Genomic DNA, 17,590 nt, shown 5'->3' on the forward strand with positions numbered 1-17,590 from the left:
TTTTATGCAGTTATTAAGGGATAACTATCTGCGACAGCATGTAATGGAAAATACTAGGGGTCAGAGAGTGCTTGACCTAGTAACTGCATCTGAGAATTTGGCTGTAACGAATATGATCACGTTGCCACCAATTGGTGAGAGTGATCATAGGGTCTTGACTTGGGAGGTGGCTAAAGGTGTGGAATTTACAATTAAGACAGGGTACATGTGGAATTATCGGGCTGGTAAGTATGACAAGCTTAGAAGTTTGATTGGTTCAGTGCCATGGCATGCAAAACTGCAAGGGATGGATGTTGATAGTGCTTGGGAGGTGGTTAAGTGTTTGCAGGAGGCAATGGCTAACTGTATACCTAGAGTCCGAATAATAAATCAAGTAGGGATTAAATGGATGAATAACACCATTAAGCTTGAGCTGCAAAAAAAGAAACAACTGTGGAGGGAATTTAAGGAGAAAGGTGACCGGTAGGCACATGAACAGTATAAAATGCAGACCAGAAGGGTAACGAGTGTGGTAAGAAAAGCAAAAGCGGATTATGAAAGATCATTAGCTGTAGGCTAAAGAGAATCCCAAATAGTTTTTTCGATATATTGCAAGTAAAAGAAAAAATGTATATGGCAGAAATGATTTTAAAGAATTCCAATAGTAGGGAGGTAACCGAATCAGTTGATATAGTTGAATTACTGAGCAAGCACTTTGCAAGAGTATATCATCCAGGTGGTGACATTGCAGGAATGAATAAACCAATAGCTTTTACGGGAATTGTGGTGAATGAAGTGGAGGTGAATAGTCTATTACAAAACCTCAATGTCAATACATCTGTGGGATTGGATGGTATACCAGCTCGTGTTGTACGTGAAGCAGCTAAAGAATTGTCAGTGCCCTTAACCATTTTGTTTAATTTGCGTCTCAGGTCAGGGTCAGTCCCAAGGGGGTGGAAAGAGGGGAAAATAGTTCCACTGCACAAAGGTGGTTCCAAGGCTGCTGTTGAAAATTACCGGCCAATCAGCATAACAGGAATCATTATCAAGGTCTTAGAGAAAATAGTCAAGAGGAAAATACAAGATTGGATAGAAGAAAATGGGATACTGTATCGGGGACAGCATGGTTTTGTGAAGGGTAGGTCATGCCTCAGTAACTTGCTCACGTATTATAACACAGTGACGGCTGAACTGGATAAGGGTAATGGGTTTACGGTGATTCTACTGGAACTTGCTAAGGCCTTTGACAGGGTACCACATGGAATTCTAATCAGTAAACTGGTGCATATGGGGATGGATATAGGATTGGTGAGATGGACAGGAGGGTGGCCGATGGAGAGATATCAGAGAGTGGTTTATTCAGGAGTAGAGTCCAAAAGACGGCCTGTGACTAGTGGTGTGCTGCAGGGTTCTGTTCTTGGACCACTACTTTTCAATTTGTACATTAACGATATAGGAAAGGATCTGAGAGGAAGTGTTAATTTGTTTGCTGATGATGCAAAGTTGGGTAGAGCAATAGTGAGTGCACAGGATGTCAAAATTTTACAAGATGATTTGGATAGTTTGGAGGACTGGGCTAAGGAGAATGGATGTCAATTTAATGTGGCAAAGTGTAAGATTATGCATTCTGGGGTGAAAAGATTAGCAGCGGTATATCACACTGGTGGAACCATACTCCAGGAGATTGACGAGGCCAGGGATTTGGGAGTGTTGGTGGATAGGGAGTTGAAGTTTAGGGGGAACATCGCAAAGGTGGCTAAATCAGCTCATCAAATCGCTTGGTTGCTGAAAAATACTTTAACAAGCAGAGACAAACAGGTTATTGTTCCTCTGTATTGAGCCTTGATAAGACCCCATCTAGACTACTGTGCCCAGATTTGGGTGCCAGGGTTTCTTCTTGATGGGGAGGAGGTGGAGAGGATCCAGAGACAAGTGACCAAGACGATAGCAGGTCTATGGAATGAACCTTATGAGAACAGGTTGAAGATTTGTGGGTTGCAGAAATTGGTTGATAGGCAGAAAACGGGTGATATGATTGAGACATTCAAATTACTGAAGGGTTTCTGTAACATTAATTCAGAAGATATTTTTGAGAATAGGACTGGTGGTGGGAGAACTAGGGGTCACACATGGAAGCTGGGCAAGAGTGTGGTTAGCAAGGGTGTTAGAGGTAGGTTTTTTTTACTTGGAGAGTGGTGAATGAGTGGAATCGAGTCTGCTGTGGGTGCCATGACTGTGAATGAGTTCAAGGTGAGGTATGATAGATACCGTGTGAATGTCGAATAGTTGTTCTTAACATGATGGCCTCCCTCGATGAGTCTAAGGACTCCTTGGAGTTGCCTGTAATAATAATAATAATAATATAGATTAAAGTTTAATTTAATTTATATTCTAGTGTACGTTGTGAATTCGAATTCCTTAAGTTAATTAATAATTCAAGATTTTACATTTTGCTGCATTAAATTGATACCCCCATTCATTTGTCCATCTGTCTAGTTTATTCAAATGCTCTTGCAGGGCTGTCACATCTGCACTATTACTAATAATCCTTCCTAGCTTCACATCATCTGCAAACAACCGAATATCCCTCTGCAATCCACTGACAATGTCATTGATATAAAGGTTAAACGATACAGGTCCCAGTACTGAGCCCTGTGGGACCCCACTTGTAACCTTTTGCCTCCTTGATATTGCCCCACCATACACAACTCTCTGATACTTAATCCTGTTGACTAATCTGACATCTAAACCAGTGTGCTGCAACTTAAGTATCAGTTTATCATGTGGCACCCTGTCAAATGCCTTTGCAAAATCCCAAAAAATAGCAGAATATATTTTTCCCTCATCAACTGCTCTTGTCACCTGGCATCCAGAGTACTCAGTATTTGGAACACACTCTCCCTCTTGCACCTCTAAACCTTGAACCTGCCCTATCCCCTCTAGTATGTATTAAAACCTCCTTCTCCAGGATGAAATACTCCAATAAAATGTTCATTGAACAACTCCACTCTGTCCTCTGCATCAGTCACTCTGTTTCCATTTTTATCCACCTATGTCATTCTTCCACAATCATTTCTCCTCCTAAAGAAGAAGAATTGCATAAAATTTTAAATGAAGAAAACATAGAAATTGCTATTCTTACAGAAACAAAAAAGAAACTTCAAGGAACAAAAGAAATAACTAATTATTATATGCAGGCCTGGTTGGCTGAGTGGTTAGCATATCTGCTCCCCAGCCAAAAGGCTGGGGGTTCGAATCCCACCATGGGCATGGATGTTCATGAATATCTGTGAAAATACTAGTGGTGGTGGTCAGTAGATGGCGTTGGTGTTGACGTGTTTGGTGAATGAGGTTGAGTGATGGAGATTAACAGTTGTAGAGTAGGTGTCCTCCCTCGTTGAGTCTAGGAATCCCTGGAGGTGTCTAATAATAATAATAATATCAAATATAGTAAAGTAGACAAAAAATGTGCACAAAAGCCAGCTTAATCAATTGGATCCATAGATCAATTAAAGCAAAAATAACTCATTATACATACTGGAATGAAAGAATATTAGAAGAGCAATTAAAATTAAATAAAGAAAATTTGACAGTTTGGAATGTATGCACCTGAAGAAGGAAAAGAAGAAGAAAATGACGACTTTTACGAACACTTGCAAGGAATATGTGAAAAATTAAATAAAACAAACAACATAACTATAGCTGGAGATCTTAATGCCAGAATAGAAATGAAAAAAAATAAAAAATAAAATAACAATATTGAAAAATTTGAACAGCCAACAATAAACAAAAATGGAAAATGACTCACTTATTATATAACATATAATAATTTAAAAATAATGAATACAAACATAAAAGTATACATAAATATACATGGTGTCCAAGAGGAGAAAAATCAGTAATAGACTACTTTATAGCAAATGAAAAAGCAGCAAACCTAAACTTTAAAGTCAGCAGAGGACTAAAAATAGATACAGATCATTATTTAGTGCAGGCAAAATTAAGGTTTCCACTAAACTTGGTACAAAATTACAAAAAAAAAAAAAAAATAAATAAATAAAATAAATAAATTAATTAAAAAAACTAGAGAAACAAAATCTAATTACAAAGTAAGACTATTAATGATTTAAGTATAAGAAATTTATACCAACAGAGGTATTAAAGATATAAAATATAAAAAAAATAAGAAAATAAAGACATAGAGAAAGAATGGAATAATACAACATAAAAAAATACACAAAAAATATCATGAAAATAAAAAGCAGGCTTTTAAAAATGTTAAGTAGCAAAAAACAAGAAAATGAAATTGCATATAAAAAAGACAGGCAATAGCCAAAAGAGAAAGCAGAATGAGACACAGAGAAAGCTGGGAAAAATTTGTATCATACCTAGAAAATGATATATACAAAATAAGACCCAATGCATATAAAATACTAAAGCACATGAATGCAGATATAAAAGAAACTGCAAATATAAAAATATAAACTGCGAAAGAGATTTAAAAGAATTCTTGTATTACTCTACAGATCCTTGGACAGATAATACTAAAAAAAAAAAAAAAAAACCTAAAATCTTACGAAATACTTTAAATGATATAATAACAATTAAGGACAACCTCCTAAGTAAAATAAAAAATGGTAAATCAACAGGAGAAGATGGGATGAAACTCCAAACAGAAATGTAAATTTGCTGGAAAAAAAATTAATCAGAGATTATTAAAATTTTTAAATAAAATATACAAGTGGACAAATACCAATATATTTAAAAAAAAGGGGATAAAAGAAAACTTACCAATTACAGAGTTAATCAGTTTATTGAATACATGCAACAAAATACATAGTAGAATACGTAATGAAAAATTGAAAATATAGAATGAAAAAAATATTATTAGAATGTCAAAATGGATTTAGAAAAGGATGAACTACAATGGATACAGCTTTTTGTTTAGATCTACTTACATAAAAAGAAAATTTAATTTAGAAACATCTTTGGTTTACAGATTATGAAAAAGCATTTGACAAAGTAAAAAGATATATACTGTTTGATATATTACAAAGAATAAATATACCTAATATTTTACTACATGCAATATTGATTATATACAAAGATAATGAAATAAAAATAAATGAAAAAATGTCTGAAAAACAATCTATAACCAATGAGTAATAAATTTAGTTTAATTCTTTATCCAAGTCTGAACAAACAAAGTTTGCACCTGAAAGTATCTTCAGGACTAGGGTAAGGTGGTACAACACCGGGCAACTCATTGCAAAGGTAGAGCAAGCTAACATCACTTCTATCTCAGTATCTCCAATAATGCAAAATACATCTCCTTGCAGATATGTAATGTTATGCATTAAGGGAAGGGCCGATGTTGTACCACTTTACCCCAGTCCTGAAGATACTTTCAGGTGCATACTTTGTTTGTTCACACTTGGATAAAGGATTAAACTAAATTTATTATAGTCTAACCAAGTGAAAAATAAACTTTCAATCAAGGAGTAAGACGAATGTTTTCTGGCTCCAACTACTTTTTAATATTTATATTAACCCCATAACATACAAAGACGTCTGTGACACGTCTTTTGTTTACTGCACCAAAATTGATTTTGAATTTTGGTTTCACATATAAATACAACCGAATATAGACGCTAGACAATCTTGCGCCTATTTCCTTTCAGCCAAGAAAAGTTGCCAACGGCGTGTATTGGCTATTTCATTTGCGTTTGCACAAATTCATCATTTTTCAAATAATGATGAATTTGATCCAGAAAATCACCCTCGCCCAAAAAATTGGCAGAAAAACGACCACTTTCTGATTTTTAATTGGTACGTTGAGGGGTTAATGAAATATTAATACAATGGAACACCTTAAATAACCCACGTAAAGAACTTTCCTGGAATAACAAAATAAATATGCTACTATTTGCAGATGATCAGGTAATAATACCAGATAAGGAAGACAATATACAAAGGGTAACATATAATTACTCTTTAACTGTTCTACTATAATTAAACATTATAGTAGAACAGTTCAGAATGAAAATATTCATAGATTAAAACTAAAACAATGGCATTTTGTGTACAAACTCCAGTTAGAAGTAAAATAGTTAATAATAAAATAACAGAACAGATAAATACTTTCAATTATCTTGGATGTGAAATATCACATGAAGGAGAAAAAGACATAAAATTAAAAACTTCAAAATTTTTACAGCTTCTAGATCTGATAAATAGAACTCTCTATCCAAATACAAATACAAAAAAGCAACATACTTGAAAATCTACAATACTTTAGCAGGGCCTACATTATTATATGGTAGCAAAATTTGGACAAGAAACAAACAAAACAAGTGAAATGAGATTCATGAGAAGAACTGCAAAATACACATTACTAGGAGAAAAAAAATTAATAATTACAAGCAAAATCAGACAGAACATGCAAACTGAATGGCCAACACCCAATATCCTAAACAATTAATAAAATATAAACAAACTGGAAATAGAAGGCTAGATAGACCTCAAAAGAGGATATTAGATGGATAATGCTGCAACAGAACAACATGGTCTATATTTGTAATTAGCATTATGATGATGTATATCCAAACTGATGAAGCTACAAAAATAGAAAAAAAATTATGCACACATTTTAAAGACATATAATGTATTCCCCTATGTTGGAAGTTTTTTCCACTTGGTTAGACTATAATAAATTTAGTTTAATCCTTTATCCAAGTGTAAGCAAACAAAGTTTGCACCTGAAGTATCTTCAGGACTGAGGCAACTCATGGTAAAGGTGGACTAAGCTCTCATCACTTGTCTTAGTATCTCCCATAATGCAAAGCATATCTCCTTGTAGACATGTAAAATGCTATGCATTAAGGGAAGGGCCATTATCCAGACCGGTTTCGACCTTTACTGAGGTCTCGTCAGCGAGAGCCAGACCCAGAGGGAGTGATACTAAGGTGAAAGTAATGGAGAAGTCATATTTACCTATACGAGTTACCAAAAGTTGTCTCACCTTATTATTAAATTATTCTGGATTTAGAGAAAGATATTGGAAGTTTTTCCCCACTTGGTTAGATATATTTAGTTTAATCCTTTATCCACTTTGCTTATTGAGGTCTCGTCAGTGGTAGTTGTATAGGTAAAATTTATAAGTTCTGCATTACTGCAACCTTGGCATCTCAGGGTCTGGCTCCCACTGATAAGACCTCAATAAAGGTCGAAACTGGTCTGGGTAATGGCCCTTCCCTTAATGCATAGCATCATACATGTCTGCAAGGAGATGTGCTTTGTATTATGGGAGATACTAAGGGAAAGTGATCAGAGTCTACTAAACCTTTATCACGAGTTGTCTCAGACCTATATATATATATATATATATATATATATATATCTTTTTTTGCTTACTTGGGAAAATAGGATTAAAACCAAGTTTATAAAATTTCTTGGTATCTTTAACATATATATAGGGGAATACACTATTTTATATAAATATATATATATATATATTTTTTTTTTTTTCTGACATCACAAAAATGGAGAGGGAGGAAAAAAGTGGCCAAAGCTCTGTGAATTTCTAAAAAAAGTGATATGATTTGAGGATGCTCTATGAAAAATAACTTACTTCTTTCACAGGTTTGTTACTGTCAAGCAACTAAATATATTCTATAATTTTATAAATGAGTGTTATACAATAAATAACACAATAAATAGGGCATACCAAGCACCTGAGAGGTTGAGGAGGGATCCAGTACCTCCTCCACCTCTCAGGGTACAGCAGTAAAGCAGTTCCGCAAGCTGACTGCTAGTATCACTGTACAGGACCATACCAGATGGTGGCACCTCTTAAATTAGGAGGTTTTTTGATCCATTGGCAGATAATCTTGCCGCCAACTACACTGATAGATCATGCCTGGTGGGAGTCTGTGTAATGGTATGCAGAGGGATACTCTCAAGGCCACATTGTGGTTGGAAACTGGATACTCTCTCTCTGTATGGGTGACATGTTCAAAAGTATTTTCTCTCACTGCATGTTTCCCTTCCCTTTTTCTCTTCAATTTTTGTAATATTTAACATTTATTTTTTTTGTTGAAATTAAGTCTAAATAGGTATAGAAGCTAAATAGGCAGTTCAACATAAAAATAAACCTCCCTCTTATTTCTTCTATCTTTCATATTCACTTTATCAGCATCTGTGGCATCAGCAGTAACTTAAATGTCATCTCTTCAGTCATCCGAAATCTAAACCTGATATTCTGTTTCTGACTGAACCATAGCTCATCTTAAATGTCCAAATTACACTCTATATGACTCCTTCTGGCACAAGGGAGGTACTTATGCTTTTGTGCATTCTGATATTCCTTGCCAAAGGATGTCTAACCTAGAATCTCACTTTTTTGACCTGTGGCTTAAAATTTCTTTGCACATTTTGTTTCAGTCATCTGCTGTCTCTACCATTCCCCAATTCTGAAAATCATTCTAACCTTTTTGACTCCTATCTTTAATGCTCATTGGGGACCTATCTTTGAAATAAATCAAACCTGAACAGCTATCAGATGTAAACATTAGACTCAAACATTATTCAAGAAAAACTGAAAGAGTTTGAAAACACGAACCAAATCTTGGAGATTCAGTGGTAAACCCTAAAGAAAAACCTTGACTGATTCAGCCAGAGAGGCATGCGATGAGGTAATCTGCAAGAATAGAATAATCAGAACTCCATGGTAGACTCAGGAAGTTATGAAGCTATGTTCCTACCAAAGTCTTGGAAAGACTCTGGCAAGAACATAGAAATTAAATATCAAGGTGGTAGTAAAATATTCTGAAAAAGCTCAGAAATGGAGGAAAGAGTACTGTAAAAGGAATTAGAGATGATAAAGGGGTCATGAAAATTGAAGATAAAGCTATTCTTGATATATGAAGTAACTGCTTTGAAAGATTGCCAAATGTAACAAGTAGTGACAGCGTGGTGGTAAAAAAAAAACACTCAACAGGAATACCATCTGGAATATATATCTGTACAAAGTTATCACAAACCTGAAATGCGGAAAGGCAGCTGGAGTAGATGATATCAGATCAGAAATGCTAAAATATCAAGGTGTAAAAGTTAGTGGCTACACTGCATAATTCAGATGACTGGAGTTGAGTGCTCATAATACCGATCTATAAAAAGGGAAATAAAACTGAATGTGAAAATTACAGAGGAATTTCCCTACTGGGTGTTGCTAGTAGGATTTATGCAAATAGTCTTGAAAAACAGCTAAGAAAAACTGTGGATAAAAAGCTTGGAGAAGAACAAGCTGGTTTCAGGCCAGAGGTTGTCAGGATCAGATTTTCACTTTAAGACAAACAAATGCGAAATCATGGGAATACAACAAGGATCTGTATTTAACTTTTGTAGAAGATCTGGAAAAAAGTTTATAATAAGGTGTCAAGAGCAAAGCTGTTCAAAATGCTTCCTCGTAAAAAAAATACAAAAAACCTGGTGTATTTTGTGTTTTTTCTAGTTTTGCTAGGAAGAACACAAAAGACCAGGGCTTTTTCAAATGGCAGGTCCACAGGCCACTTCTGCTTTCAGGTTGTTTCAACTGTTTGAACAGCTAATTCAGCCAATTAGTGGCCGAGGAGTATGGATTAGATAAAAATTAGCACAAGTTTAATATGAACTTGTTTTCATAGAAGTTGTTTTGAATTTGTCAGAAAGCTCAGATGTAGAAATTACAAATATAACAAAGACAGCATAGCATCTCTTTCTCTCTCTCTCTCTATCACAATAAACGTCACCTTTTTACAATTCAATGTAATGAAATATTATTTTTTTCAACAATAGAGCAACTCTTTAAAAAGGATAAAAAAAATGTACTTTGTTTTGATTTGTCTTTATAGTGATTTGGAGCTCTAGCAAGCTGCAACTGAGTTTGCATAAACTGTATAAATAAAATACAAATAAAAAATAATGTATAAATTAATAAAAAATACAATTTTTTTTATTATGTTCTTAAGGTCTATGGATTTGGATGAAATGTGGAATAAATAAATAAATAGTAATAAGATTTAATCCACTGGAAATAAATTATTATCTCTTCTTTATTTCTTTAATAATGCGAAATACGCCAGGGACAAATTTAATGCTCTAGTAAAACTATATAATTTTTATCTAGAAATGCCACTTTAACTTTTTATTAATTTGTATTTTTAATCCAAAATGTGTCACTTATTCAAATTGCCAGCCAAAGATTCAACAGAGAGGATGAGTAATCCTATACATAATTTAATTGAGAAGCCATGCATAAGACAATACCATGAATTAAAAAATATATATTCTGTCAGATAGGCTGAGCAGTTTTAACACATTAAGTTGAGTATACTTAGGTGTGGAACTGAATGGGTATTTTTGAATTGTCACTTTTATAAAAACACCTTTAAAATACAGTAATGCAAGCAAGGCATATTTCACATTGATAACCATTAAATATTTCGTTAAAGTAGGAGAAAAAAAAAGTTGGCATACCTCTTCAGAATCAAATATAGGAAAACTGTCAGATGATACTGGAGTAGATACATTTTCTTAAAGAAGATTAAAAATTAACATGAAAAAAAAAAAAAGTGATTATTATAATTATTATAGGCAAAGCAAAAACAAGTTAACACACTCAATCAGAAATAAATTATTATAGTAAATATATCACAAAGTAAAAATCTTGGAGCAAGGGAATAGAAGAAATGCTCCACTATCTTGTTCCAAAGCTTATTATTCATATACTATATATGTGAAGTTGTATATGTGACATAGAAGGTGTGGTTCCATGATATAATGGTTAGTTGACTGTATCCAATGATCAGAGTTCAAATCTTGGTAGGTTGTATAATTTTTGAGTTTGATGAAGGAAATGGCTATGCATTGATGGCAATTGTATAGCCATTGGAAGGCATGTGACTGTTGGACTTTGCAAGAGTATACATTTGACAGGATACCATGTGAAACTCTGGTGCATAAACGGGAACAAATGGGGATGGATATGAAACTTGTGATTTGGATAAGAGAGGCTGGTGCACAGACATAAAGAGTGGTATATGGGGATGATGTTGTATCTTGAAGAAAGGCACATGACTGGTGGCGTACCATAAGGCTGAGTACTTGGTGGTGCACTGCTGTTTACTTTGTTATCCTCCCTGAAATTGTATAAGTATGGTTAGCAAATTTTTTACTTGGAGGGTTGTGAATGGGTGAAATAGGTTGCCAAAGGTGGCTGTGAGTGAATGAGTTCAACAGGAGCTATGATGGGTACTGTGCAAAACAATGGTTAGAGTGAATCTCCTGAATGAGTCTGACACCATGGAGATGTCTGAAAAATAATAATGTGTATGTGGCATTACCAATCAACTTATCATTACTAATCCCAGCTCAAGTACTTACTTCTACAAAAACCCAATCTTACTAGAATATAAAAAAATAAAATAAAATAAAAATAATGATAAAACTAATTAACTGCATTCAAATATATACAGTAAAACCCTGTTTTTACATTCCCGCAATTTACGTCATTTTCCGTTGGTCCCCCTGTCTTAAGGCCTATTCTTACGATATATTCCTATTCTTATGATGTGGACGTTATTTCCCATGATTTGCGCTTTTTTCTCGGGTGGCAATACTGATTTTCGAATCGATTTCTGCAAAAATCTGAGCATTTCTGTTGCCAGATGGCATTGCTTTCGTGACTTGCATGCTTGCAGCAGTAAAGTAGTGATGAGCGATACCGTGATTTTTCAATCACAGTACGAATTGATATTGCAGAATTTCTGCTACGTAATTTAGCATGCAAAAGTTGCTTTCAAGTTGTGGTGGTGGATTATCCATGTTAGTAACATGGAGAAAAAAGACAGCAAATGTATTTCGGTAAAAGAAAAGATGACAATTCTGCGACGTGTAGATTGGCATGCTGGAACACATGTGCATTTAGAAAAAGATCTTGGACTCTCTGTGTCCACTTTGAATACGATAGTAAAAAACAGGTCAAGCATTGAACTCAATGCAAAGCAATCTAGCACTATGTCAAAAAAAAAAAAAAAAAAACGAAAAGCAAAGACAATCAACAATTAAAGATTTTTTTTTAAAATAAATAAATGTAAGTAATTGTAAATTCATTTATTTTCAGTTATTAAATTTTGTAATCTAGTATGTAATACACTCACATACTAGTAAGTCATCTTTTAGCCTTTTTTTTTAATATTTTTTTTTTTTTGCATTTCCTGCTATTTACACTTTTTTCCATCAGTCCTGAAAAGTGTAAAAAACGGGTTTTACTGTATGTGTGTGTATGTATATATATATATATATATATATATATATATATATATATATATATATATATATATATATATATTTGCATGCAGTGGATATATTGGATACATTGGATATATATATATATATCCAATTTGCTTTATAAGCAGCATAAGAATTAAATTGTTATGCTACATATCTAAGATATGATGATTATTATTTAAGTCATAGCAATTTAATAAATGTTTCTGTATAATTAAAATAATATTCAGAGAAACTATAATATAAAAATAGTCGAGTAATAGGTAATGGCACTACCCTGTATCTCCAACCAGAGGCTAAGTCAAAAGACCACCATAAAATTTTAATTAGTACCAAGGGTAATTTAAAAGACATACCTAGTTGTATATTTTTGGAAGGTGAGGATGACAAAATATTTGGAGCCAAACTTGATTGAGCCAAGAATATGCAGTAAGAGAATGGTATTGATAATGCATGTTAAAACAGTGTTAAAAATATCAGGATTGTGAATACAGATTATGAAGAAAGATTTTATGGAGGGTGGAGAAAGAATGAGAGGGAATTCTTGGAAGTTGAGAACAGATGCTGTCAAGAAGTAGATGAGAGATAGATTATTCTTTCATAGAGTGGTGAATGACTGGAACTGATTGTCATTGGAAGTGGTGAGTGCAGGTAGGGTGAATGAATTCAAGAACTGGTATGGGTAATATGCGGCCTTTCTCCAGCACTACAAAACTCACACAGAGACATGTATCACCACTCAATAGGAAGGTGTGTAAGATAACTATGACCTATGTGGAGCCAAGAAACAACAACTTCCTCTTCATGACTCCTGTGTAGAGTCGAGTGCCACAACTTAATTTCAGGCTTGACTCAATAGAACTTATCGGTCTCTCTACCGTGGTCTTAATAGGCACTTAAGAACCAATGACCTTTTCAAGTATTCTTGGACTTCGCAACCACAACCGAGGATAAGATGGTTAGCCTTATGCCTCCTGGTATGTCCTATACCTGTAGATGCGTGTGTTCACAGGACTGGTTTGCATGTTCTGGGGGGGGGGGTGAAAAACCCAAGTTTCTGTGCGACCCCCCACCTTTTGTTGAAAGAGACCAGATAAAGGTTGCTCATGTCATTGATGGGAATCGAACCCACATCTTTCCGATCAGAGGGCTTCGTCTATACCAACTGAGTGACTGAGGCTCTGTTACTGGTCTCTCTACTCTATGATAACAGCAACTTTAATAAAAGTATCTGTCTTATGATCTGCGTGTAATTAGTGTCTGGGATGGGCAGATGATGGAAGCTTGAGAAATGAGCTGAAATATCTGCACAGCCTCGTTTCCCTTAATCCCAGTGATGCTTGGAATGCAACAGAGGCATACATCAAAGCATAGCATCCATAACTGAAAGAAGTGTTGAATCCAAGAGAGCACTGGATGTTGAAAATTTGAAAAAGGTTCTATATTGTCAGTAAAGTGAAAGAACATAAAGTTATCTTATTCCATTGCAATGATTTGAAGAATAAAAGACACCAAATTTACTACTACTAAACAGATTCATTGCAAAGGCTGATCTGTGATCATTTCAGGATTGATTATTTTCCCACATGTGAAATTTGTAGGACAGTCAAGGAAATTCTCCACTATATTAACCTCCCTACCTCGGCCAATAGGGAGGTTAATGCAGTAGGACTTCATTAAGGTCATCTTGAGAAATATCTGCAGCATACTGATATTATATTTCTGATTGAGTGTCTTTTAACAACTACTTCTACACCGATGTTAATCTGGATTTGTTAGAAGGGGAGGGGTATGGTTACTTATAAGGATAGCAACCTCTGTGGGCAGGTCCATCCCCATTTTGTCCTTACAAATAATAGTAACATTACAGACATTCGGGTCAGCATTTAGCTTCAAGTATGTTTCCTGAGGGGGAGAGCAGAGGTATCCATGCTATCTATTGATGGACCATCTAATAAATGGTCTGGAGGCATATCGCTGATCTTCTGTGGTGCATATTCCATTATTTTTTTAATAAGAGGATTTTTGTGTAGTGGAACCCTTTCTTGCATATCTTCAGGAGTGAGTCCATAATGATTTCTCTCTTTCATTTGCTCAAAGGAGATAATGAGCAAATCATATCTTTAAGGAATATTGTAGTTGTGAGAAGATGGGATTGACATTCTGACATCTTCTTTACAGCAGTTGCTTTTTCAGTGTAAGAGGATTTAGCAGATGTTGTTGCTACTGTTGTAATATATTGCCTCTGTCTCCTGATACGTGATGCATTGCTCTGTTTTTAACTTTTGCCCTCAGTCAGAGCATTTTGATGTTTTGTTCTTAGCCTTTATTCTCATGTTCTTTACTGCCACATCAGGCACAGACGGCAAAGCCATGATAGGCAGTTTGAGAATGCCCATATTTCTGACATTTAAAGCAGTGTAAGGGGTTTGAGATACAGAGCCATACTGGACAGTTCAGATATCCTGCTTTGACAGATGTTGTTGGTGGTGGTTTTGGTTTTATGAAGGTAAGGATAATATTTCTGGTGGGAACCAGATGTCTATTCCTATGTATTAAGATTCATCTTATGGCTGTCACTCCTTCCACCTTGAGTTTAGAACAAATCTCTTCATCAGGAAAATCAATGAGATTCTACTGTGATATTACACCTCTAGAAAAGTTTTAAGTTTTGTGTGTGTCTGTGGGGGGTAATCATAATAGTATTCCCCTGACAGATGTTGCATGGAGAAATTTTTTTTGATTGTGCTGCTGTAGCTGTTTCAAATAAGGATAATTTCCTGAATGCAGTTTCTTTAAAGCTTTTGGAGATCCTACTAACCCAAATCCTCCTGGATGAAGAAGTGCAACATTTTCCCTACTGGATGTTCACCTGTTGAGCATAATATTAAGAACAGTAGTACATTTATTGCAACTTCTGATGTTTATTTTCTTACTTTTGTTCTCTGTTGATGATAATATGGTTTCTAAACTTGGTTGAGGGTCCTTGATAAACAAGAGGATGAAGAAGTGTTTATTATCAGGTGCCAGAGCTACCCATCCATCACAGAGCCACAGACATATATGGATGCCCACTAACTGGCAAGCAACGACTGCACTCTGGAGTGGAATACCAGAACTATCCCCAGACACTATACAAGCCTTGGACCCTGTCCATGGACCATGGGGAAGGAGACTTAGACTTACAGCAACAACTTCACCCTTGCAAGCAAGCCTACTATCTGACTGATCCTGGCTAGGCTGTCCAGGACTACTTGTCTTCCTAAAGCAGAGGCCAAAGAAGGCAGCGAGGCATTGGATCCCAGTGATGGCAATCCAGAAGATGGTATAGTAAAAAAATATTCAGAAATAGAGGGAAGAATACAGGAAGAAAAGTATAGAAAAAGAATAAGGATGAAATGGGCTAAGTCTCCTCCACCATGAACAGATGCCTCAAAGGGAGGGATCAATTTTAGGAGTATGGTATATATGAATGGGCAAATATATCATATGTGTTTATTAGGAGTTTGAACAAGAGAAGTGAGGGTGTGTAGAAAGTGTGATATTTTAATGTACTGGTGTGATTTAAATGAAAGTCGAAAATGGGAAGGGAAGAATATTAGATGAAAGGCAAAAGTCAGTAATGGGCAGAAGACTAAGAATGGCATTAGCTGGAAGGAGGAGTGAGAGAACATGAGTGCAGACAATGTGATTGTGAATATGGAAATGACTGAAAAAGCAAACATGATTATGGAACAGAATTGAGCCTGATTGGTGGAGCAAAAGTAGGTGTGACTGTGAGAACAGAAGAAAGCCTGATCCATAGAGTACAACTGGGAGCAATTACCCGTATGAATCGCAATTGTTGGAATGCAAAAATTTATTGAAGAATAAATTGAAGAATGATTACGATGAGAAATGAGATGAATCATATATGGAATGAGAACAGTCATGTGGTAGATACTAACAGAAGAGTGCAAAAAAAAAAAAAAAAAAAATGAAATGAAATGAAAAACAGTGGGGAGAAAAAGAAGTGGCAAATGATTCAAGAGTAGCTTTTGAATCCTGATGTTGTGGACATGAGAAGTAAGCAGCAAAGGAGTTGGTAGTGGTAGCACGAACAAATGATTTGGTTGGGCAGAGAGAGAGAGAGAGAATGTGAGGATGGATATCAGTAGATTACTGAGGAGAGTGAAGGACAACAGTGTAGCGGGAAGAGTAGCTGGTGTGTTGACCTGCTAAGGCAGATAAAAGATTTCGAATGGTATATTAGCGAAGATGCATGATGAGAAAGGAGTGCAGTTTGTGAATAACCGGGATGACTTGGAAGGATGAATGGAACTGGATTAGAGTGATGCTATTTGAATGGTTTCGATGAGACTCATCTGGAAATGCTGCTGATTGAAGAAAGTGCAGTGATTAATGCAAACAAGGAATTATTGGAAGTCAGAGCTGATGTAAATGAGTGGACAAGGTGAGACCAAAGTGATTGTGAATGGAGATGAGAATATGAGAACAGGAATGCAAGTTGGAGAAGAAAACTGAGCGGGGCGATGATCCAAGGAGGACAGGAAGACAGTATAAGGAGAGTGGATTTTGGAAGCAGTAGTGAATGTATCTATGTATGGGAATAGTCAGCATAAAAATGGGATGGCCTGGCATGCATGGGAAATGGAAGAATCTAGGGAGATACATGGGAGAATAAGTAAAGATGAGCAGATAGAAGCAGGTGAGAGGTCACAGATGAGGAGTGGCAAGTGGAGGACTGGTTATAGACCAAGAATGAACTGCTTTGCTTCTTTACAAATACCAGGATTATCAGAAATAATAGGGATGAAATTGTGTTAACTGAGTTGATTTGCCCACAAATTGTTGGAATAAGTGAAACTTAGATGAGAATGATATTCCTGATGGGAATAGAAATGGAAGAAAAATGGAAAGGTATGGTGTTTTGGATGAGGTAGGAAGGTCAAGAAGGGTGAGGAGTGCTGCTGAAGATCATGAGGCAGGAATCATGTCTACAAAGGTTGAGATACAAAACAGTGGCAGTGCTTTTGAATCAGTATGGCGTGAGGAAGTGGATGGAATGGGATATTTAGTTGGGTGTTGCTATAGGCTAGGGAATGGTGATGGTGGAGACAAATGTAGAGACAACTTGGCTTTGTGAGCAGGAGAAGGGTGATCATTATGGGTGATTTTAATTATGGCAATACTGATTGGAATGAAAGATAGCATCAGGATGAATATCTTGAGTTCTTAAGAGACATCTATCTTATGCATGTAACGGAGGGCATACGATGAGAGT

The 17,590-nt window shown here is 35.5% G+C and overlaps 1 protein-coding gene across 1 annotated transcript in view; it reads right to left on the reverse strand.

The window, feature by feature from the left end:
* LOC150092621 (protein lap4-like) overlaps positions 1-17,590 on the reverse strand; it is a 737,075-nt gene that overhangs the window by 17,794 nt on the left and 701,691 nt on the right. Inside the window, exon 37 of the mRNA XM_090414245.1 lies at positions 10,495-10,550. Coding sequence (XP_090270371.1) covers positions 10,495-10,550 — 56 coding nt within the window. The remainder of the gene's footprint in view (positions 1-10,494; positions 10,551-17,590) is intronic.

The sequence above is a fragment of the Typopeltis vanoorti genome, chromosome 25, assembly GCF_054136105.1.
Source record: "Typopeltis vanoorti isolate ZY-2024b chromosome 25, IOZ_Tvanoo_1.0, whole genome shotgun sequence".
Classification (NCBI taxonomy): domain Eukaryota; kingdom Metazoa; phylum Arthropoda; class Arachnida; order Uropygi; family Thelyphonidae; genus Typopeltis; species Typopeltis vanoorti.